General features: G+C 43.4%; 1 protein-coding gene across 1 annotated transcript; it reads right to left on the reverse strand.

The window, feature by feature from the left end:
- Positions 1 to 97: 97 nt before the first annotated feature.
- On the reverse strand, positions 98 to 25,162 carry LOC117505704. Its single transcript, XM_034165261.1, has 7 exons — positions 24,883 to 25,162; positions 13,062 to 13,183; positions 12,874 to 12,984; positions 11,088 to 11,141; positions 1,250 to 1,414; positions 919 to 1,041; positions 98 to 184 (listed from the first exon to the last, which is right to left on the reverse strand). Exons 1-7 carry the CDS (start codon positions 24,887 to 24,889, stop codon positions 146 to 148), a joined length of 621 nt encoding a protein of 206 aa, XP_034021152.1. The 5' UTR covers positions 24,890 to 25,162; the 3' UTR covers positions 98 to 145.
- Between the last annotated feature and the right edge of the window lie 249 nt (positions 25,163 to 25,411).

Here is a 25,411-nt window from a genome sequence, read left to right on the forward strand (position 1 = left end):
TAAAATGGTTCTTGGTCGTACAGTTAAGTGAAGGTAAAACAGACACAGAGTGAATACATTAAAAAAACAAAAAAAAAAACACCTGTTAAAGGTTCTCTTTTCACAATAACACTGAGTGGAAACGTTGGCCATCCGGTGTGCTTCCTCACTGCGCCGTGGGCGGAGCTTGTACAGTGATCACAGGCTGTGACAGGAAACAAGATGTCACTGAAAATCACTTTATGACATCATCACCTGATTTCTACTGCAAGTTTAAAACGAACTCCTTCACTAGGCTTTTTTTTTTTTAACTAAAGTTTTCCATGGGTGACAGTGATCGCCCCCTCCCCTCTCTCTCTCTCTCCCTCCCTCTCCCTCCTCTCTCTCTCTCCCTCCCTCCCCCTCCTCTCTTTCTCTCCCCCCCTCCCTCCCTCTCCTCTCTTTCTCTCTCTCCCTCCTGTCTCTCCCTCCCTCTCCCCCTCCTCTCCCTCCTCTCTCTCTCTCCCTCCCTCTCCTCTCTTTCTCTCTCTCCCTCCTGTCTCTCCCTCCCTCTCCCCCTCCTCTCCCTCCTCTCTCTCTCTCCCTCCCTCTCCTCTCTTTCTCTCTCTCCCTCCCTCTCCCCCTCCTCTCCCTCCTCTCTCTCTCTCCCTCCCTCTCCTCTCTTTCTCTCTCTCCCTCCTGTCTCTCCCTCCCTCTCCCCCTCCCTCTCCCTCCTGTCTCTCCCTCCCTCTCCCCCTCCTCTCCCTCCTGTCTCTCCCTCCCTCTCCCCCTCCTCTCCCTCCTGTCTCTCCCTCCTGTCTCTCTCCCCCTCCCTCTCCCTCCTGTCTCTCCCTCCCTCCCCCTCCTCTCTCCCCCCCTCCCCCTCTGCTCTCTTTCCCCCCTTCTCTCTCTCATGAAGTATGAAGCAGGTCATGTGACCAGTGCCGGGCTCAGACGTACCATATTGGGGGCGGGCGAGCAGCAGTTGACCACCTTGCAGCAGTAGGCAGCCAGCGCGGCGGAGATGGCCACCAGAGTGGCTTTGATCAGCATGGTCTCGCCGTTAATGTGCTCGCTGACCTTCTGGAAGGCAGAGCGCATCACGTCTCGTTTACACGCTGTCAAAGGTCCTGCTGCTGAATTCTGGCAGGTTTTCATTTCTGTGCCACTGAATTAAAGCATTTAAAGAGACATCTGCCGGTGCATGCGGCGTGCGGCGTTCACCGCTGAGCAGCGACAGAGCCTCAGATGAAGATTTAAAATGCAGTAAAGTGCAGACGGAGGCGCTCACCTCGATGGTCTGGCAGCTCTCCAAGTACATGTAGGTGTAGGTGCCGTTCTCGTAGTACTTGGAATAGCAGTGAATGCCCAGGAACTCGGAAACGGTCAGACTGACGAATATGCTGATGAAGGAGGTGCCGCAGGCTACGATCTGCATCCCCAAGCAGGCCTTCAGCTGAGAAGATACAAGGAAACACCACCGTCACTCCACTGGTCCAGCTGTTTCAGGTTTGAAGGTTCTGCTGCCGACCGGTGAAACGGCCTCGTCTGCCTCCTCCTGACCGCCCGTCACTCCCGAGGGTTAAAAAGAAGTCCGCGGGTTTTTAACGACCTCGTCCTGCCCAGCTCCGACCTTATTTCACAGCCTGGCTGCTTCTGGAACAGGCTGAGAACTCTTCATGCTGTAGTCCAACAGGATGTGAGCTCTCACACCGGCGGCTTCATCTCTGAATTCAAACGGGCGCCAGCTCAGCGTTTCAGCCTCGTGACACAACCGGATCAAAAGCCGACAGATTTCTGTTTCCTTTTTTTATTTGCATAACTCAGAATTCTGGCACAAGTCAGCAAAAACAAAAACTGCCCTCTTCTTGTTTCGGGAATCTCATTCAGGACCATATTGAAAGAGGAATCAACAGAAAAATGTCCACAAACCTCATCAATCACATACAAAAACAATGTTCAGTGATCTTAATCTGTCCAGCAACACGGAATTATGGCTCAAAGTATGGATGTCTTTGAGCAAAAGTATGGACATCTTTGGGGAAAATTATGGATATGTTTGGGGAAAGGTACAGACGTGTTTTGGTCAAAGCAAAGTTATACAGTTGTGCTCAAAAGTGTACATACCCTGGCAGAATTTTTTTATTTTTTGGGGGGCCATTTTTCAGAGAATATGAATGATACAAAAACTTTTTTTCCACTCTTGGTTAGTGGTTCACTTTCACTTTCTTTGATCATGTCACTTCATTCAGTCATTGCCTTGTTAAATTATTAAGCATTTTCATTAACAAAAAGCAGATAAATCTTGTATTCTCTGCTCTTTAAAACAAAATTAAAAAGTCCATTTGTCCAACCTCAGCACCGTCTCCTCGTCAGGTGCCCAGGCATCACATCAACATCATTATCAGGAACATGACTGTCTTACATGTCTGCAGTTACATACAGTATTCTTCTCATTTTCTATAGTCCCTCATAATTTTGTCCTTATGCATTTTTTTTTTTATTTTATAAACATTTGTGTAACGTTTGATTTCTTCATTCAAAACATTCCAAAGTTTAAGTACAGAAATGGACACTTCTGTTACTATAGATATTTGTGTGAAAATAACCCTTCTATGGCAAATGGCCTGTGTAACAAAACTAAATCAATTTGGACGTCATCTGGTGAATTTCCACGCTTAGTTTTCCACATAATAAGTGCAATTTTAAGTCAAAAAGATCCTTAAATTTTAATTGACTAGTTGAAATAAACAACTTATTGCTGTGCTCTCTGTAAACCTTTTTTATTGATAATTCAAATGGCTCTTTTTATAACAGATACAAGGGCTTAGTGGTTCTGCTGTATGTTTTACCTGAAGTCTGGGAGGATCATTGCACAATGATACAGCACACACGAGTTACAGTCAAACAAATCTTTTACTGTAAATAAAATGCCATTACTTTTACTAACTGTCCTTTTTATATACTCTATATGGGCTTTCCAATTAAATTTTTCATCTAAAACAAAACTTAACCTCATTAACTCTTTCAATAATAACTCCATCAATGGTCATTTTCACTTCCTCACTCTTTCTCTGATGACCAAAAATCATATAGTTTTTGTCCCAATTAAAAAAAAAACATTTTCAATGATTCACAGATATCATTAATAAACAAAAGAAAAAGAGATCCTAAAATGGACCTTTGCGGGACTCCACATATCACCTTTCTACAATCAGAATTTAGCCCATTAATGTGAACATACTGTTGAGGGTTTGTAAAGTAACTTTGGAGCCACGGGTGTGCTGTGCCTCCAGTCCCATACTTGTATAATTTTGATAATAACTCATTATTTATGGTATCAAATGCTTTGCATAAATCAATAAACACTCCCACTGTATACTCTTTTCTTTCAGTTGCAGCTAAAATTGCATATACCAGTTCTCTTCTAGTTTCTGTTGTCATTATGATGTAAAAAGAGTAAACACAGTAGTCTGACAATAAATGGCTTCAACCAACCACTAACCATGAGTGAAAAAAGTATTTGTGTTACCATTCATATTTTCTGAAAATAGCAAATCAAAACAAATATTCTGCCAGAGTATGTAAACTTTTAAGCACAACTGTATTTGGGTAAAAACATGGATATCACTGAGTAAAAATACAGATATCTGGGTCAAAGTACAGATATAGTTGGGTAAAAATACGTGTATCGTTGGGACAATGTACAGATATAGTTGGGTAAAAATACGTGTATCGTTGGGTCAAAGTACAGATATAGTTGGGTAAAACTACAAATATCCTCAGGTCAAAGTATGGATATCTTTGGGTCAAAATACAGATATAGTTGGGTAAAAATATGGATATCTTTGGGTCAAAGTACACATATAGTTAAGTAAAAATATGGATATCTTTGGGTCAAAGTACACATATAGTTAAGTAAAAATATGGATATCTTTGGGTCAAAGTACACATATAGTTAAGTAAAAATATGGATATCCTTGGGTCAAAGTACGGCTATAGTTGGGTAAAAATACGTGTATCTTTGGGTCAAAGTACAGATATAGTTGGGTAAAAATACGTGTATTGTTGGGTCAAAGTACGGATATCTTTGGGTCAAAATACAGATATAGTTGGGTAAAAATACAAATATCCTCGGGTCAAAGTACGGATATCTTTGGGTCAAAATACAGATATAGTTGGGTCAAAGCATTAAAATATCTTTGGGTTAAAGCAGTGGTGGAGCTGGTTCCAGAAGAAACTGCTCTATCCTCTGTAGGCAAAGGAGAAGTGATCACAGAAAAAAAAAAAAACCTAATCTCTTTTGACCCCATACTGATACACTGGCAATATCACCCAAGTCATCCAGAGGCATACAGTTTTAACTTATGGTTAAAATTTTAACCAAACTAATTTCGGACAAGTTATTTAAATTAATGTCACGTCTGAAGTTTTATAAAGCGAAAATATCAGATATATGTTTTAGTTTTAAAATATTGCACAAATTTTGAAGGTTTTAGTGTGGACACGCTGTGTCCAGGTGCATTATGGTAACCTCAGTACATTCACGACAGAAGAAATGCATTTGAGACGCTCTGATCAGGCTCCACACGGACAACAGCATTAAACTCTGTATATTGTGCCTAAAACTCTGGTGAATATATTCTCTGGGTTAATAGACGTTGTTATTGTGTTTGTTTTATGTAAAAATGCCAGAAGTAGCTCAGGTTGCTTCTCCATTATTTTCAGTTGGAATCACTGCAATCGATTCCTGTTTGCTATTTAGAGTCCTGCTTATGTCAAACATTGTCTGTCATCTTTGTTCCAGAGTAATATATAAGATGTCTGAAATTCGGTTGCGTTTATTAAATTCCACGCATCTTAAACGTAGCAGACACGAATTATCTGGAATTTTGTTTTGGCAAGTTTTCATGGTCTCTACTGCCATCTACTGGCCAGTAGTGTTCAGTGTTCATGGCAGTATGAGCGTCTGGATGCCAGTAGATGGCAGTGTTCTATTTATTTTGACCCCAGTTATGTCAGACGGTTGTCAAAATAACTTTTTGGCTTTTTGCAAATGGCTTTTTTTTTTTTTTTTTTAATTTTTTCTCTAATAGTTAAAATTAGGGATGGAAGTGACTTCATCTTCAAAGCTTTGAGAGGTCAATTTATTGTTCAGTCCCATGTCCAATAAACAGTCCCAAAGTTTTTGTGTTGTTTATCCAGGTAATAAACACTGTATATATAATGGATTTTGTACAACAGATTTTCACTCACATCAGATAAAATGTCTCATCTGATCGCAATGTATTAAAAACCATTAAACCATTAAAAACCCGATCAGTCTGGATGTGCACAGTGACAGAGGTACAAATTAAAGTTCAGCTCTGACACTCGCCGATTAAGTGGGACCGGAGTCATTTCAGTGATTAAAAGTCAGACAGTTTACTTTGTTCACACTGTGTTCGGACTCGGACCTGCAGCCTGACGTGAACCTGTTAAATCAAACACAAAAGGCTGTGATTTGACACTTTTCTGCTGTTAATCCTTCGTCTGTCATCATAACAGTTTTTACAGTTTGCACACTGATAAACGGATCAGAAAAGTCCACATCACATTTACAGCACAAAGTCGGTAAAAGAGGAAAATGTTCAGTTTACTTTTGATTTGGAGGTGATGATTGTAGAAAGAAAAACGTGTTGAGGGTCAAATTAGTCCAGAATAAAGTATAATCCAGAGACGGAGAACTTTAAAACTGGCACACACGTCACTGTATGACACGGAGTTACAGAGCTGCATGAATCAGGCTTTAAATGAATTAAATAAATCATCAGAAATTGTACATTTGATATCTTAACTATTGTTATATTTGGGTGATTCTTTAACTACGGGCACTATTGGCCTTGTAAATGTAATTTCCACCACACCATTGCCTTACAGTATAAAGCGCCTTGGGGCAACTGTTTGTTGTGATTTGGCGCTATATATATGTGCTCTGATGTCACTGTTTATCTCCATAGAAACTACCCAAACAATCTCATACAAACTGTTTAAAGGTACATTACAGTGTTGTGGTGGAAATTACGGCAATAGTGTGGGACAACTACATTTTGTTTAAAAAAAATCACAACAGTTGTATGACATTGAATACCCCAATTATGTTTTGATTATTTTACTGATATTTTATTCAGAGATTTTTTAAAACATTAGAAAAAATGTTTCTTTACCATTCATTTTTATCATTGAAGATCAAAAGTCTGGGTGTGGGACAAGCACAAAACGGCAATATTTGCATATAATGATGCTGAAAAAAGGTGAAAAAGTCAGACTACTAGAACAAATTTCTTAAAACACTTTCATTGTAAAGATAACTATAAAAGTGTGAAATTTCCCCTTTTTTCTGTTTTTCATACTATATGATCAAAGGACATAATAAGTGCCCGTAGTCTAAGAATCACCCACATGAGGATACGTTTGAGTAAAAGGACGGATTGTCTTTGGGTCCGGGGTCCGAGAGAGCTCCTAACTGAGACGAGAACTTCCTAGCAAGGAATCTTGAAGAGTGATCCAGGAAGTATGTGAGGAGGCGGGGTTGACCCTGTTGCTAGGTATGACACAGTCTTCTAAGAGCTGTGATTGGTTTTCACAAAAAGGGAAAGAAAAGACACGCACTCAGCGCGCGTGGTTCTGAACGGACAGTAAAACCAACCCATCATGAAAATAATTTAATGTCCTAACAAAGAAACTCAGCAAATTTAAATGAAGCGTTACACAGCTTCAGCATGTTTGGATGCACCTCGTATCTTCTTGTGTTTCCGCTCCTGGTTGGTGCTGTGATCCAAAGCGAGAGCAGAGACTGCAGCACACAAGCCAAGTTCTCCACAGCCAGCTGAGGTTAGTCTGCTGACACCACTTACTGTGACATGAATAATCACATGAAGGAATGGACATTTGTCCCGTGTCCAGGGGTCACGGTGTCCTGATGACCTTCATCTCGGGGGGGGGGGGGTCAGCTCATTCCTGATGAGGTCAGCTCCAGTCATCGTGTCTGCACCATGGAGCCGGCAGCATGTTACTGTCTTTCTGCCGTCTCCTCTGCTTCAGACGCTCTCAGGCTTCTTAAAAGTCCTCTGACCGGTTTGGCGACTCGGAGCTCTCTTAAGGCCTGAGGCGCTTTGTGAACAACTTTCATCTTACCGAGGAAAAATTCTAAGAAATGACCATTCAAGGAATTCTGAGAGTTAATTTGTTGGTCAGCGCGCTCTTCCCGTGTGCCGTGATCCCAGGACCCGGTCCAGAATCAGAACAGCCTTTATTCACCGAGAATTTGACTCCGGTTTGATCTGCACTCTCTCTGTACAAACATATAACTACACACAAAATAATTCACAATTAAAAAAATGCAAATAAAAATAAAAGTTTCCCTCTTAAAACTCCTCGTGGTTGTTTGTCCTCCAGCAGCAGGCCCGGCTCTTCTGTCCAGTTGGACTTTCTAGTTCTGTTTTAATCCATTTCGTTCATTGTTTTCGGTCATTTTGCCAAATCAGACCCCTTTCCATCAGGACACCAGCGATCACAGGACCTGCTGCCACCGCGAATATCAAAAACACGAGGAGTAAAACTACAGAACTCTAAAATATAATCAATATAGTCATCAGCATGTGAACGAGGTTCCTTCAAACATCATGACCTGAAATTATTTTCACGCTGACACGTCTCTGAATACAGTTCAGGTTATATGATCAAATCCCTTCTGCCTTTTCCATGATGGCACTAAAAGATCAGTTGGTTTTAGCGTCTATTCACAACTCGGAGCACATTTGTTTTTTTTCCCCTCTTTCTCTTTCTGGGACAACCAATCACAGCTCTTGGAGGACTGCGTCACACCGAGCAACAGGGTCAACCCCGCCTCCTCACACAGATGGGAGTTTCTGTCCCCTCCTTGCTCAGGGTTGCTCTCAGACACGTCCTGGATCTCTGAGTTGGGAGTTCTCGGAGAGGACTCTTGGGTACGGGCTCAGACATCTTTACCAAACCTGTCACCGCCCGCCAAACGATCACCCTGTAACTTTCAAGTTACGTTGTTTTTTTGTTTGGTTTAGTTTGGTTTTGGGGAGGGGTGTGTGTAAATATTTTTTGTTTTAATCTAAACATACACGTCAACTGACGGTTACCAGTTTTTTAATGTCATGACTAAGATCAGTTAAAGCCGCTGTGGACTATAAGATAAGATAAGATGATAAGATAATTATAGTGGGCGATTTTAACATCCACACAGATGCTGAGAATGACAGCCTCAACACTGCATTTAATCTATTAGACTCTATTGGCTTTGCTCAAAAAGTAAATGAGTCCACCCACCACTTTAATCATATCTTAGATCTTGTTCTGACTTATGGTATGGAAATAGAAGACTTAACAGTATTCCCTGAAAACTCCCTTCTGTCTGATCATTTCTTAATAACATTTACATTTACTCTGATGGACTACCCAGCAGTGGGGAATAAGTTTCATTACACTAGAAGTCTTTCAGAAAGCGCTGTAACTAGGTTTAAGGATATGATTCCTTCTTTATGTTCTCTAATGCCATATACCAACACAGTGCAGAGTAGCTACCTAAACTCTGTAAGTGAGCTAGAGTATCTCGTCAATAGTTTTACATTCTCATTGAAGACAACTTTGGATGCTGTAGCTCCTCTGAAAAAGAGAGCTTTAAATCAGAAGTGCCTGACTCCGTGGTATAACTCACAAACTCGAAGCTTAAAGCAGATAACCCATAAGTTGGAGAGGAAATGACGTCTCACTAATTTAGAAGATCTTCACTTAGCCTGGAAAAAGAGTTTGTTGCTCTATAAAAAAGCCCTCCGTAAAGCTAGGACATCTTTCTACTCATCACTAATTGAAGAAAATAAGAACAACCCCAGGTTTCTTTTCAGCACTGTAGCCAGGCTGACAAAGAGTCAGAGCTCTATTGAGCTGAGTATTCCATTAACTTTAACTAGTAATGACTTCATGACTTTCTTTGCTAATAAAATTTTAACTATTAGAGAAAAAATTACTCATAACCATCCCAAAGACGTATCGTTATCTTTGGCTGCTTTCAATGATGCCGGTATTTGGTTAGACTCTTTCTCTCCGATTGTTCTGTCTGAGTTATTTTCATTAGTTACTTCATCCAAACCATCAACATGTTTATTAGACCCCATTCCTACCAGGCTGCTCAAGGAAGCCCTACCATTATTTAATGCTTCGATCTTAAATATGATCAATCTATCTTTGTTAGTTGGCTATGTACCACAGGCTTTTAAGGTGGCAGTAATTAAACCATTACTTAAAAAGCCATCACTTGACCCAGCTATCTTAGCTAATTATAGGCCAATCTCCAACCTTCCTTTTCTCTCAAAGATTCTTGAAAGGGTAGTTGTAAAACAGCTAACTGATCATCTGCAGAGGAATGGTCTATTTGAAGAGTTTCAGTCAGGTTTTAGAATTCATCATAGTACAGAAACAGCATTAGTGAAGGTTACAAATGATCTTCTTATGGCCTCGGACAGTGGACTCATCTCTGTGCTTGTTCTGTTAGACCTCAGTGCTGCTTTTGATACTGTTGACCATAAAATTTTATTACAGAGATTAGAGCATGCCATAGGTATTAAAGGCACTGCGCTGCGGTGGTTTGAATCATATTTGTCTAATAGATTACAATTTGTTCATGTAAATGGGGAATCTTCTTCACAGACTAAAGTTAATTATGGAGTTCCACAAGGTTCTGTGCTAGGACCAATTTTATTCACTTTATACATGCTTCCCTTAGGCAGTATTATTAGACGGTATTGCTTAAATTTTCATTGTTACGCAGATGATACCCAGCTTTATCTATCCATGAAGCCAGAGGACACACACCAATTAGCTAAACTGCAGGATTGTCTTACAGACATAAAGACATGGATGACCTCTAATTTCCTGCTTTTAAACTCAGATAAAACTGAAGTTATTGTACTTGGCCCCACAAATCTTAGAAACATGGTGTCTAACCAGATCCTTACTCTGGATGGCATTACCCTGACCTCTAGTAATACTGTGAGAAATCTTGGAGTCATTTTTGATCAGGATATGTCATTCAAAGCGCATATTAAACAAATATGTAGGACTGCTTTTTTGCATTTACGCAATATCTCTAAAATCAGAAAGGTCTTGTCTCAGAGTGATGCTGAAAAACTAATTCATGCATTTATTTCCTCTAGGCTGGACTATTGTAATTCATTATTATCAGGTTGTCCTAAAAGTTCCCTAAAAAGCCTTCAGTTAATTCAAAATGCTGCAGCTAGAGTACTGACGGGGACTAGAAGGAGAGAGCATATCTCACCCATATTGGCCTCTCTTCATTGGCTTCCTGTTAATTCTAGAATAGAATTTAAAATTCTTCTTCTTACTTATAAGGTTTTGAATAATCAGGTCCCATCTTATCTTAGGGACCTCGTAGTACCATATCACCCCAATAGAGCGCTTCGCTCTCAGACTGCAGGCTTACTTGTAGTTCCTAGGGTTTGTAAGAGTAGAATGGGAGGCAGAGCCTTCAGCTTTCAGGCTCCTCTCCTGTGGAACCAGCTCCCAATTCAGATCAGGGAGACAGACACCCTCTCTACTTTTAAGATTAGGCTTAAAACTTTCCTTTTTGCTAAGGCTTATAGTTAGGGCTGGATCGGGTGACCCTGGACCATCCCTTGGTTATGTTGCTTTAGACGTAGACTGTGGGGGGTTCCCATGATGCACTGTTTCTTTCTCTTTTTGCTCTGTATGCACCACTCTGCATTTAATCATTAGTGATCGATCTCTGCTCCCCTCCACAGCATGTCTTTTTCCTGGTTCTCTCCCTCAGCCCCAACCAGTCCCAGCAGAAGACTGCCCCTCCCTGAGCCTGGTTCTGCTGGAGGTTTCTTCCTGTTAAAAGGGAGTTTTTCCTTCCCACTGTAGCCAAGTGCTTGCTCACAGGGGGTCGTTTTGACCGTTGGGGTTTTACATAATTATTGTATGGCCTTGCCTTACAATATAAAGCGCCTTGGGGCAACTGTTTGTTGTGATTTGGCGCTATATAAAAAAAATTGATTGATTGATTGATTGACTATAACATTAACATCATTGTGACTTACGGTTGGGAGGTGGAGGTTCTGTCCCGCTATCGCCAAACTCCCGGCTATGATCACCTGACGACAACAACATAAACCACGTCAGAGTCACACCCAGACAACTTCATACATCACAGACAGGTTTACAGACTCTGACTTTATTGTACAATGAACCAAATGCTTAAATAACAAATGGGGGGAATAAGAAGGCAGGACCCCAGGTCACATCACATCAGGGAACATCAGGCCACCTTACATCACATCAAGTCAGGTCACATCAGGGAGCATCAGGCAATGTTACGCTGCATCAAGTCAGGTCACATCAGGGAGCATCAGGCTATGTTACATCACATCAGGTCACATCACATCAGGGAGCATCAGGCAATGTTATGCTGCATCAGGTCACTTGTGTCACATCAGGTCAGGTCACATCAGTCAGCATCAGGCCACGTTGCATCACATCAAGTCAGGTCACATCAGGGAGCATCAGGTAATGTTACGCCGCATCAGGCCACGTTGCATCACATCAAGTCAGGTTACATCAGGGAGCATCGGGCCACGTTACGTCACATCAGGGAGCATCAGGCTGTGTTACATCACAGAGCACCAGACAATGTTACATCACATCAAGTCAGTTTACATCAGGGAGCATCAGGCCACATTACGTGACATCAGGGAGCATCAGGCTATGTTACACCACATCAGTCAGGTCACATCAGGGAGCACCAGGCCATGTTACATCACATTAAGTCAGGTCACATCAGGGAGCATCAGGTCACGTCACATCAGGGAGCATCAGGCTATGTTACATCACATCAGTCAGGTCACATCAGGGAGCACTAGGCCATGTTACATCACATCAGATCAGGTCACATCAGGGAGCACTAGGCCATGTTACATCACATCAGGTCAGGTCACATCAGGGAGCACTAGGCCATGTTACATCACATCAGGTCAGGTCACATCAAGGAGCATCAGGCCAGGCCAAGCCAGGTCATTTCACATCAGGTAACATCAGAGAGCATCAGGTCAGGCCATATCACATCAGGTCAAGGTGGCATCCTGTCGTAAGCTATCTCCAAGTCCACAAACATGGACTTACTGCAGCTCTGCACATCACCCTTGATCTTAAAATTAGGAACCAACACACCTCATCTCCACTCCTCAGGCATCCTCTCACTTTCCAAGATTTTATTAAACAATCTGGTTAGAAACTCCACTGCCATCTCTCCTAGACATTTCCATGCCTCCACTGCTTTTCCACTCTTCATCCTCTTCATAGCAGCCCTCACTTCTTCCTTACTAATCTCTTATACTTCCTGATTTACTCTCACCACATCATCCAGCCTTTTCTCTCGCTCATTTTCTTTATTCATCAGCTCCTCAAAATATTCCCTCCACTTTCTCAACACACTCTCCTCACTTGTCAGCACATTACCATCTGCATCTTTTACCACCCTAACCTGCTGCACATCCTTTCCATCTTTGTTCTTTTGTCTCTCCAGTCGGTACAGGTCCTTTCCTCCATCATCAGTGCTTAACATTGTGTACGGCTCACTGTGTGTCCTTTCCTTCAATTGTCCACCTCTGCCTCTCACTCAGATTCAGTTCTTCACAGATAACTGGAGGGTCAACCACCAGATGTTTCTCAATTTAGCAGAAAGATCAGCTTCAACAGCTGCTGAAGGTCAGCGGTCCAGCGGGACAGTCCAGCAGAGTTATCGTGTGCGGGGGCTTGAGAACACAAACAACCGCTCACCAGCTGTTGTGGTGAGATTTCAGGTGTTGGGTGACGTGGACGAGTGCTCACCAGCAGAGAGGAAATGATGATGGGCAGGTGTGCCCAGATGGAGGTCAGACCCTGGGCCACCAACAGACTCTTCCAGACGATCTGAAAGACTCCGAGGCCAATCTGTGTGATCTGGAAACACAGCAAAGTTTAGTAGAGGTGGAGAAGGTCAACCTCCAGAGAGGACCTGTGTTCAACGTGTGTAGTACCCCCAAAGCTTGAGGCTCGGACTCCAGGAACTTCTCCTTCCTCGAGGCATTTCTCTCGAAGGTCACAGCGACCAGAGGGCCTGGAGCTGAACCACTTCCTGTTTCCACAGCTGCATCTTCATCTGCACATCCAAAAATCTGTTTTTTGTTGTTTTTTTGCACCACGAGAAGATGATCCTTCATGTACATGTAGTCAGTTATGAGATTCAACAAAAATATCTGAAAATGAGTCAATACAAAATCCAAATATCAAAAGAAACAGATTGATGAGTAATTACCTCCTGTCAGGGGATGAAGACATGAACATTTACAACGTCACCAAAATCAGTCAGGAAGAAATAGAGTCTATCATAACCTATATCAGTGTGCACAAAAGAGACGAGTGAGGGGAGCCACTCAAACACCCACAAAAAGATGAGCGAGAGGAGCCATCCAGATACACACAAAGAAGACGAGTGAGGGAGCCACCCAGACAGCCACAAAAAAACGAGCGAGGGGAGCCATCTTGACACACACAAAGAAGACAAGTGAGGGGAGCCATCCAGACACTCACAAAGAAGACGAGTGAGGAAGCCACCTAGACAGCCACAAAAAAACAAGCGAGGGGAGCCATCTTGACACACACAAAGAAGACAAGCGAGGGGAGCCATCCAGACACACACAAAGAAGACAAGCGAGGGGAGCCATCCAGACACTCACAAAGAAGACGAGTGAGGGAGCCACCCAGACACTCACAAAGAAGACGAGTGAGGGAGCCACCCAGACAGCCACAAAAAAAACGAGTGAGGGGAGCCATCCAGACACTCACAAAGAAGACAAGAGAGGGGAGCCACCCAGACATCCACAAAAAACAAGCGAGGAGAGCCATCAAGACACAAACAAAGAAGACGAGTGAGGGGAGCCACCCAGACATCCACAAAAAGAGGAGCAAGGGGAGCTATCAAGACACACAAAGAAGACGAGCGAGGGGAGCCACCCAGACAGCCACAAAAAAACGAGCGAGGGGAGCCATCTTGACACACACAAAGAAGACAAGCGAGGGGAGCCATCCAGACACTCACAAAGAAGACGAGTGAGGGAGCCACCCAGACAGCGACAAAAAAACGAGCGAGGGGAGCCATCTTGACACTCACAAAGAAGACAAGAGAGGGGAGCCACCCAGACATCCACAAAAAGAGGAGCAAGGGGAGCTATCAAGACACACAAAGAAGACGAGCGAGGTGAGCCACCCAGACAGCCACATAAAATGAGCGAGGGGAGCCATCTTGACACACACAAAGACGACAAGCGAGGGGAGCCATCCAGACACTCGCAAAGAAGACGAGCGAGGGGAGCCACCCAGACAGCCACAAAAAAACGAGCGAGGGGAGCCATCTTCACACACAAAGAAGACAAGCGAGGGGAGCCATCCAGACACTCACAAAGAAGATGAGTGAGGGAGCCACCCAGACAGCCACAAAAAAACGAGCAAGGGGAGCCATCTTGACACTCACAAAGAAGACAAGAGAGGGGAGCCACCCAGACATCCACAAAAAGAGGAGCAAGGGGAGCTATCAAGACACTTAAAGAAGACGAGCGAGGGGAGCCACCCAGACAGCCACAAAAAATGAGCGAGGGGAGCCATCTTGACACACACAAAGAGGACAAGCGAGGGGAGCCATCCAGACACTCACAAAGAAGATGAGTGAGGGAGCCACCCAGACAGCCACAAAAAAACGAGCGAGGGGAGCCATATTGACACACACAAAGAAGACAAGCGAGGGGAGCCATCCAGACACTCACAAAGAAGACGAGTGAGGGGAGCCACCCAGACATCCACAAAAAGAGGAGCAAGGGGAGCTATCAAGACACACAAAGAAGACGAGTGAGGGGAGCCACCCAGACAGCCACAAACAATGAGCGAGGGGAGCCATCTTGACACACACAAAGAAGACAAGTGAGGGGAGCCATCCAAACACTCACAAAGAAGACGAGCGAGGGGAGCCATCCAGACACACACAAAGAAGACGAGCGAGGGGAGCCATCCAGACACACACAAAGAAGACGAGCGAGGGGAGCCACCCAGACACACACAAAGAAGATGAGTGAGGGGAGCCACCCAGACACACACACAAAGAAGATGAGTCAGGGGATCTATCAGACACCCACAAAACATGGCTGGTGCCGGGGGATGCTAGGGGGTGCTATAGCTGCCCTGAATTAGTCATAGCACCTCCAAGAAAATAATTCCTCATTTCTTATTTTAATGTAACTTCAGCCCCTGTTTTTAAGGCCTTGTCTACACTGAAACTGAACTTCTGCTATACAGTCTTTTCCTTTGTCATTTTCAAAAAGTGTTCCATTCAAGAAATGTCTCTGTTCTCACAGATCCTGTGAAACTGCAGGAAGGTGTTGTAGTACATATGCCAGGCCTGTATGTGGCACTGTAACGCTTCTACAAAAAAATAGAGAAGGTTAATCAATGTAGCAACGGAAGCTAAAGTTTTAGAAGGCGGCTCACAGATTAAATAAAGCCTTTTAATTTGACCTGTTGCCTGGATTCATCATCACAGATAAAAACTGTTCCCCACACGACACTTTTGTTTTGGACGATGACGTCTGGAAATGCGTTAATTCGTTATGATGGAAGTTACTTGTTAAGGGTTTTTTGTTTTGTTAGGTTCTTTTGTCACAGTGAGACCTCCAAAAAGAACTGGACAGGAAACGGACTTCAAAATTTAGATGTTGTAAAGAGTTATCTCAGGGCTGGGATCTTGAACAGGTCACATGCAAACCAGGAACAAAGAACCTTTTATTACTTCAGCCTAAGCCACCCCCATATGGGCGGTCCTTAACCTGGCTTGAGTCGGTGTCTATGTGAGCTGGCTGCAGTGAAAATAGGAGCCGTCTGTTCACGGTGCGTTCATGGTTGCTATGTAAAAATCCTATAGTGTGTGTTTATGTAATGTAGTTTCATGCAGTAAAACAGATCATGATCATGATCCATCATGGTGATTGTTTTTCCAAATAGACACGAATGCTTTGGTTTTATCAATTAAACCTCTATAAAAAGATCAGATGGTTTTATCAATTAGCCAGCTGTAAAAGGATCTGATAGTTTTACCAAATACAAGCATTTTTTGTGTCAGCCATTTAAAAAAGCAGTTAGCTTAAGATCAGATAGTTACAAGGACATTTTGGATGTGCGTCCTGGAACACTCTGTTTTGTTTTTAAAGAAGTTCCTCAGTGTTTGTCTGCTCTGAGTGAGTTTCTCAGCCTGAGTTGGAGGACGCTGACACTTTGTCCCACCAAGAAGAAGAAAAAAAATAATGTGCTAAATAACACTGTTAACAACGTGTTCCAGAGGCGGGGCGATGACATCATCCTTTCAGTTTTTCACAGTAAGACACAAATCTGGTGTTTTCAGATTAATGTGATTAAATATTTTACTCCTAAAAGAAAATAAACAGTCATTAACAGAACTGATTGTTTTACACAACATGAGGGTAACGTGAGGTTCAATGACATCATGTTTGATGATGTCATGATGACGTCGTGCTGTAATGAGTGTAGTTTCTCTGAAGTTACTGAAATGGTTTTTGCTGCCCAAATGTCCATGAGTGGAAGTGGAAAGAAGTAAAGTCTGTGTGGCCTAAAGAACTACCCGAGGATCAGCAGCGGTCACTGGTGTGACCCGGGGTCACTCCTGGTAATGAACCCTCAGAGAACATGGACCCTGGACAGCAGCCAGATCAGTGATGCTTTTGCTCTGAACTACAACAGGAGCATTGTGCTGTTATGAAGACATCAAAGGTAGATTGTCAGGTTTTTGGACTGGTGGGTGGTTATGTTTCAGGTTACTGTCTTGTTTGGGTTGTTTTTGTGTTCTGTCTGTCTCTTGCTCTGTCTTTCTGCTTTGGTTTTCTCTGTCCTGTTTTATCTCGTCTCCCTCTCTTGGCTCTTGGTGGTGGGCGTTCCTCTCTGTCTGGCCACACCCTGGTTCTGGGAGCTCCTCCACACACCTGTTAATCACCTGGGTGCTTTCTAAGCCTCACAGTTTGCCAGATCGATGTGCTTTGTCCCTCTTTCCAGCTCAGTTCTTGGATTATTTTTTGCCTCGTCGTGTTTTTCGTGTTTTTTTCTGTGTACCTCAACCGCGCCTTCTACCTGATGTCTGTCATACTGTTGCTCTGTCTTGACTGTCTCTCTGTGTACTGATCCCGTTAACTCAGTTAAACACTTTAACTTCCTGAGCTGTGTCCTGGTGTCCAGCCTGGTTTGACTGTCCAACCTGATAAGGACGAAAGATTTTCTCTCTGCATGCCGTCGGCATTTTGTTAGCTGACACTGTCGGCGACATGTGGAGGTCTGTGGATATTTGTATTGAACTGGAGGTCTGTGGATATTTGGACTGAACTGGAGGTCTGTGGATATTTGTATTGAACTGGAGGTCTGTGGATATTTGGACTGAACTGGAGGTCTGTGGATATTTGTATTGAACTGGAGGTCTGTGGATATTTGGACTGAACTGGAGGTCTGTGGATATTTGTATTGAACTGGAGGTCTGTGGATATTTGGACTGAACTGGAGGTCTGTGGATATTTGTATTGAACTGGAGGTCTGTGGATATTTGGACTGAACTGGAGGTCTGTGGATATTTGGACTGAACTGGAGGTCTGTGGATATTTGTATTGAACTGGAGGTCTGTGGATATTTGTACTGAACTGGAGGTCTGTGGATATTTGGACTGAACTGGAGGTCTGTGGATATTTGTATTGAACTGGAGGTCTGTGGATATTTGGACTGAACTGGAGGTCTGTGGATATTTGTATTGAACTGGAGGTCTGTGGATATTTGTATTGAACTGGAGGTCTGTGGATATCTGGACTGAACTGGAGGTCTGTGGATATTTGTATTGAACTGGAGGTCTGTGGATATTTGTATTGAACTGGAGGTCTGTGGATATTTGTATTGAACTGGAGGTCTGTGGATATTTGGACTGAACTGGAGGTCTGTGGATATTTGTATTGAACTGGAGGTCTGTGGATATTTGGACTGAACTGGAGGTCTGTGGATATTTGTACTTGAACTGGAGGTCTGTGGATATTTGTATTGAACTGGAGGTCTGTGGATATTTGTATTGAACTGGAGGTCTGTGGATATTTGGACTGAACTGGAGGTCTGTGGATATTTGTATTGAACTGGAGGTCTGTGGATATTTGGACTGAACTGGAGGTCTGTGGATATTTGTATTGAACTGGAGGTCTGTGGATATTTGTATTGAACTGGAGGTCTGTGGATATTTGGACTGAACTGGAGGTCTGTGGATATTTGTATTGAACTGGAGGTCTGTGGATATTTGGACTGAACTGGAGGTCTGTGGATATTTGTATTGAACTGGAGGTCTGTGGATATTTGGACTGAACTGGAGGTCTGTGGATATTTGTATTGAACTGGAGGTCTGTGGATATTTGGACTGAACTGGAGGTCTGTGGATATTTGTATTGAACTGGAGGTCTGTGGATATTTGTATTGAACTGGAGGTCTGTGGATATTGGACTGAACTGGAGGTCTGTGGATATTTGTATTGAACTGGAGGTCTGTGGATATTGGTATTGAACTGGAGGTCTGTGGATATTTGTATTGAACTGGAGGTCTGTGGATATTTGGACTGAACTGGAGGTCTGTGGATATTTGTATTGAACTGGAGGTCTGTGGATATTTGGACTGAACTGGAGGTCTGTGGATATTTGTATTGAACTGGAGGTCTGTGGATATTTGGACTGAACTGGAGGTCTGTGGATATTTGGACTGAACTGGAGGTCTGTGGATATTTGTATTGAACTGGAGGTCTGTGGATATTTGGACTGAACTGGAGGTCTGTGGATATTTGTATTGAACTGGAAGTCTGTGGATATTTGGACTGAACTGGAGGTCTGTGGATATTTGTATTGAACTGGAGGTCTGTGGATATTTGTATTGAACTGGAGGTCTGTGGATATTTGGACTGAACTGGAGGTCTGTGGATATTTGGACTGAACTGGAGGTCTGTGGATATTTGTATTGAACTGGAGGTCTGTGGATATTTGGACTGAACTGGAGGTCTGTGGATATTTGTATTGAACTGGAGGTCTGTGGATATTTGTATTGAACTGGAGGTCTGTGGATATTTGTATTGAACTGGAGGTCTGTGGATATTTGGACTGAACTGGAGGTCTGTGGATATTTGTATTGAACTGGAGGTCTGTGGATATTTGGACTGAACTGGAGGTCTGTGGATATTTGTATTGAACTGGAGGTCTGTGGATATTTGTATTGAACTGGAGGTCTGTGGATATTTGGACTGAACTGGAGGTCTGTGGATATTGGTATTGAACTGGAGGTCTGTGGATATTTGGACTGAACTGGAGGTCTGTGGATATTGGTATTGAACTGGAGGTCTGTGGATATTGGTATTGAACTGGAGGTCTGTGGATATTTGGACTGAACTGGAGGTCTGTGGATATTTGTATTGAACTGGAGGTCTGTGGATATTTGTATTGAACTGGAGGTCTGTGGATATTTGGACTGAACTGGAGGTCTGTGGATATTTGGACTGAACTGGAGGTCTGTGGATATTGGTATTGAACTGGAGGTCTGTGGATATTTGGACTGAACTGGAGGTCTGTGGATATTGGTATTGAACTGGAGGTCTGTGGATATTTGTATTGAACTGGAGGTCTGTGGATATTTGGACTGAACTGGAGGTCTGTGGATATTTGTATTGAACTGGAGGTCTGTGGATATTTGGACTGAACTGGAGGTCTGTGGATATTTGTATTGAACTGGAGGTCTGTGGATATTTGGACTGAACTGGAGGTCTGTGGATATTTGTATTGAACTGGAGGTCTGTGGATATTTGGACTGAACTGGAGGTCTGTGGATATTTGGACTGAACTGGAGGTCTGTGGATATTTGTATTGAACTGGAGGTCTGTGGATATTTGTATTGAACTGGAGGTCTGTGGATATTTGGACTGAACTGGAGGTCTGTGGATATTTGTATTGAACTGGAGGTCTGTGGATATTTGGACTGAACTGGAGGTCTGTGGATATTTGTATTGAACTGGAGGTCTGTGGATATTTGTATTGAACTGGAGGTCTGTGGATATCTGGACTGAACTGGAGGTCTGTGGATATTTGTATTGAACTGGAGGTCTGTGGATATTTGTATTGAACTGGAGGTCTGTGGATATTTGTATTGAACTGGAGGTCTGTGGATATTTGGACTGAACTGGAGGTCTGTGGATATTTGTATTGAACTGGAGGTCTGTGGATATTTGGACTGAACTGGAGGTCTGTGGATATTTGGACTGAACTGGAGGTCTGTGGATATTTGTATTGAACTGGAGGTCTGTGGATATTTGTATTGAACTGGAGGTCTGTGGATATTTGGACTGAACTGGAGGTCTGTGGATATTTGTATTGAACTGGAGGTCTGTGGATATTTGGACTGAACTGGAGGTCTGTGGATATTTGTATTGAACTGGAGGTCTGTGGATATTTGTATTGAACTGGAGGTCTGTGGATATTTGGACTGAACTGGAGGTCTGTGGATATTTGTATTGAACTGGAGGTCTGTGGATATTTGGACTGAACTGGAGGTCTGTGGATATTTGTATTGAACTGGAGGTCTGTGGATATTTGGACTGAACTGGAGGTCTGTGGATATTTGTATTGAACTGGAGGTCTGTGGATATTTGGACTGAACTGGAGGTCTGTGGATATTTGTATTGAACTGGAGGTCTGTGGATATTTGTATTGAACTGGAGGTCTGTGGATATTTGGACTGAACTGGAGGTCTGTGGATATTTGTATTGAACTGGAGGTCTGTGGATATTGGTATTGAACTGGAGGTCTGTGGATATTTGTATTGAACTGGAGGTCTGTGGATATTTGGACTGAACTGGAGGTCTGTGGATATTTGTATTGAACTGGAGGTCTGTGGATATTTGGACTGAACTGGAGGTCTGTGGATATTTGTATTGAACTGGAGGTCTGTGGATATTTGGACTGAACTGGAGGTCTGTGGATATTTGGACTGAACTGGAGGTCTGTGGATATTTGTATTGAACTGGAGGTCTGTGGATATTTGGACTGAACTGGAGGTCTGTGGATATTTGTATTGAACTGGAAGTCTGTGGATATTTGGACTGAACTGGAGGTCTGTGGATATTTGTATTGAACTGGAGGTCTGTGGATATTTGTATTGAACTGGAGGTCTGTGGATATTTGGACTGAACTGGAGGTCTGTGGATATTTGGACTGAACTGGAGGTCTGTGGATATTTGTATTGAACTGGAGGTCTGTGGATATTTGGACTGAACTGGAGGTCTGTGGATATTTGTATTGAACTGGAGGTCTGTGGATATTTGTATTGAACTGGAGGTCTGTGGATATTTGTATTGAACTGGAGGTCTGTGGATATTTGGACTGAACTGGAGGTCTGTGGATATTTGTATTGAACTGGAGGTCTGTGGATATTTGGACTGAACTGGAGGTCTGTGGATATTTGTATTGAACTGGAGGTCTGTGGATATTTGGACTGAACTGGAGGTCTGTGGATATTGGTATTGAACTGGAGGTCTGTGGATATTTGGACTGAACTGGAGGTCTGTGGATATTGGTATTGAACTGGAGGTCTGTGGATATTGGTATTGAACTGGAGGTCTGTGGATATTTGGACTGAACTGGAGGTCTGTGGATATTTGTATTGAACTGGAGGTCTGTGGATATTTGTATTGAACTGGAGGTCTGTGGATATTTGGACTGAACTGGAGGTCTGTGGATATTTGGACTGAACTGGAGGTCTGTGGATATTGGTATTGAACTGGAGGTCTGTGGATATTTGGACTGAACTGGAGGTCTGTGGATATTGGTATTGAACTGGAGGTCTGTGGATATTGGTATTGAACTGGAGGTCTGTGGATATTTGGACTGAACTGGAGGTCTGTGGATATTTGTATTGAACTGGAGGTCTGTGGATATTTGTATTGAACTGGAGGTCTGTGGATATTGGTATTGAACTGGAGGTCTGTGGATATTTGGACTGAACTGGAGGTCTGTGGATATTTGGACTGAACTGGAGGTCTGTGGATATTGGTATTGAACTGGAGGTCTGTGGATATTTGTATTGAACTGGAGGTCTGTGGATATTTGGACTGAACTGGAGGTCTGTGGATATTTGTATTGAACTGGAGGTCTGTGGATATTTGTATTGAACTGGAGGTCTGTGGATATTTGGACTGAACTGGAGGTCTGTGGATATTTGTATTGAACTGGAGGTCTGTGGATATTTGGACTGAACTGGAGGTCTGTGGATATTTGTATTGAACTGGAGGTCTGTGGATATTTGTATTGAACTGGAGGTCTGTGGATATTTGTATTGAACTGGAGGTCTGTGGATATTTGCGTTGAATCTCTCAGTCTAAACATCAAGAATCCACAAGACGATTGTAAATGAACATTATTCTACTAAAATGTAATTTTTTTATGCTTTTCATCTCATTAATAACAGACTGCTGAAAGAGATCCTGAAAACTTTCAAAAACAAATATTCCAAATATTCCGAGTCTGCTCCATTCTATATAGACACACACACACACATGTATATATGAGTCTGGAACAAAGAGGACAGTCGGTGACAATAATCAGGACATTAAAGAACAAACTTCACTTTCCCCAGAACGACATGAACAGGAAGCGATCGCGGCTCACAGTGATTCCCTTTGAAAATAACGGAGACACAATCTGAGCTTCTCTCATGTTTACATCAAACACAATAACATCGTCTAGAAACCCAGAGAATATTTTCACCAGCACAATATACAAAGAGTTTTATGTTGCGATGTTCTTGCTGTTGTCCGTGTGCAGCGGTTGAAGTGCAGTCTGATCAGAGCGACTCAACACATTTCTCAGCATTACTGGTACCTCGCAGAGCGGCGAACTCTCCAAGCTTTGTGAGATGTTGTGGGATTTAAAACCTCACAAGGGTGAATATGTGTGTGCACACGTGAATGTGTGAGATGTGGAGCAGAGAGCCGTCGTGACACATGAGCCCTTATTTCATAGCACCCTCATCAAATTATCAAGCTGCCCCATAGCACCTGCAGAAATAAACCTCTGGAGCCACCACTGCCACAAAAAGACGAGCGAGGGGAGCCATCCAGACGCTCGCAAATAAGACGAGCGAGGGGAGCCATCCAGACGCTCGCAAATAAGACGAGCGAGGGGAGCCATCCAGACGCTCGCAAATAAGACGAGCGAGGGGAGCCATCCAGACGCTCGCAAAGAAGACGAGCGAGGGGAGCCATCCAGACGCTCGCAAAGAAGACGAGCGAGGGGAGCCATCCAGACGCTCGCAAAGAAGACGAGCGAGGGGAGCCATCCAGACGCCAATAAAGAAGACGAGCCAGTGAAGCCATCCAGACACCAATAAAGAAGACGAGCGAGGGGAGCCATCCAGACACCAGCAAAGAAGACGAGCGAGGGGAGCCACCCAGACACCAGCAAAGAAGACGAGCGAGGGGAGCCACCCAGACACCAGCAAAGAAGACGAGCGAGGGGAGCCACCCAGACACCAGCAAAGAAGACGAGCGAGGGGAGCCACCCAGACACCAGCAAAGAAGACGAGCGAGGGGAGCCACCCAGACGCTCACAAAGAAGACGAGCGAGGGGAGCCAACCAGACACTCACAAAGAAGTCGAGCGAGGGGAGCCACCCAGACAGCAACAAAGAAGATGAGGGAGGGGAGCCACCCAGAAACCAACAAAGAAGACGAGCGAGGGGAGCCAACCAGACACTTGCAAAGAAGACGAGCGAGGCATATTATCCAGACACCAACAAAAAGATGAGCGAGGGGAGCCACCCAGACACCCACAAAAACACTTTAGCACTTTGTTCTTTATGAGACGTGACTCCAGTTGCCCTAACGGCTGTAAAAGTGATGAGAGAGAACTTAGCTTTTACTTTCTTTTTAGCTACAAAGGGACTTTTTTCACTTTGAGGTTAAAGATGTTTGAATGAGTGTTTTCCACATTTAGTCTGACATCATAAAAAGCAAAAATGTATCAAAGTTAAAGTGGGCGTGTCTTTAAAAACATTTAAAAAAAATGCTAAACAGTTTCTTTTTAAAGCTCCGCCTTAATTTTTAAGTATTTTAACAGGAAATGACTCCATCTGATCTGCAGGACCAAGGACCCAGAGACATGCTGTTCTCTGCTGAGGTCCACACTGTCCCCACGCACAGAGACACCTCTGATGGACAAGTCCAACACATCATGAACAGCCTGGATCTTAGTCTGGACCCAGGACATCACAAACTTGGACTCTGGTTCCTCACGTGCTGCAGTCAAAGTGTCCAATGACAGCATCGTCCTCAAAGTCAAGATCAGTCAACAAAGTTCAGGGACTGGTTCCTGAAGAACTCCCATATGCTTCTCCAGTTCTGTCCATGTCTCCAAGTCCTCCAATCAAACTGAATTTAAGACAAACAGTCTGACCAGGTTCAGTCAGAAAACACAGAAAAGGACACAGTCAGTCTCAGAATCCTGTGTCCAGCCGTGGACATCTGGACAAACCAGGATCCACTGCACCACTTTGACCAGGACTGTCAAATCCAGACCAATCCGGTTCTGAAGTGTTTTTCTTCTTTGGAATTTCTTTCCCTCTTTTCTTTTTCTCGGCTGCACATCTGGAATCTATCACTGGACAAACACGCGCACGCCCGCCACGACAAACTGCGACACTCGCACTAAGTGGGACCAAACATCCGTTTTTTACATTATTTTAGTTTATTTTTTACCTGCCATGATGAAAATATTCTCCACAAGTTTGTTCAACTTCAGCTGCTGATGTTTCTTCACCCCACTTTTAACTTTGAGCCCTGCCCCGTTTCTGAGGGAGAAAAACAGAGCAGCTGGTACGGAAGACGATCACTGCCAGAAAACACAGGCCGTCAGGAAGGACAATAAAATAAAATCCATAAAACAGAGCAGCAGATACGGAAGACAGTCACTGGCAGAAAACACAGGCCACCTGGAAGGACAATAAAATAAAATCCATAAAACAGAGCAGTGAATACGGAAGACGATCACTGGCAGAAAACACAGGCCACCTGGAAGGACAATAAAATAAAATCCATAAAACAGAGCAGTGAATACGGAAGACGATCACTGGCAGAAAACACAGGCCACCTGGAAGGACAATAAAATAAAATCCATAAAACAGAGCAGTGAATACGGAACACAATCACTGGCAGAAAACACAGGCCACCTGGAAGGACAATAAAATAAAATCCATAAAACAGAGCAGTGAATACGGAACACAATCAC

The sequence above is a fragment of the Thalassophryne amazonica genome, unplaced genomic scaffold (genome assembly GCF_902500255.1).
Source record: "Thalassophryne amazonica unplaced genomic scaffold, fThaAma1.1, whole genome shotgun sequence".
Lineage (NCBI taxonomy): Eukaryota > Metazoa > Chordata > Actinopteri > Batrachoidiformes > Batrachoididae > Thalassophryne > Thalassophryne amazonica.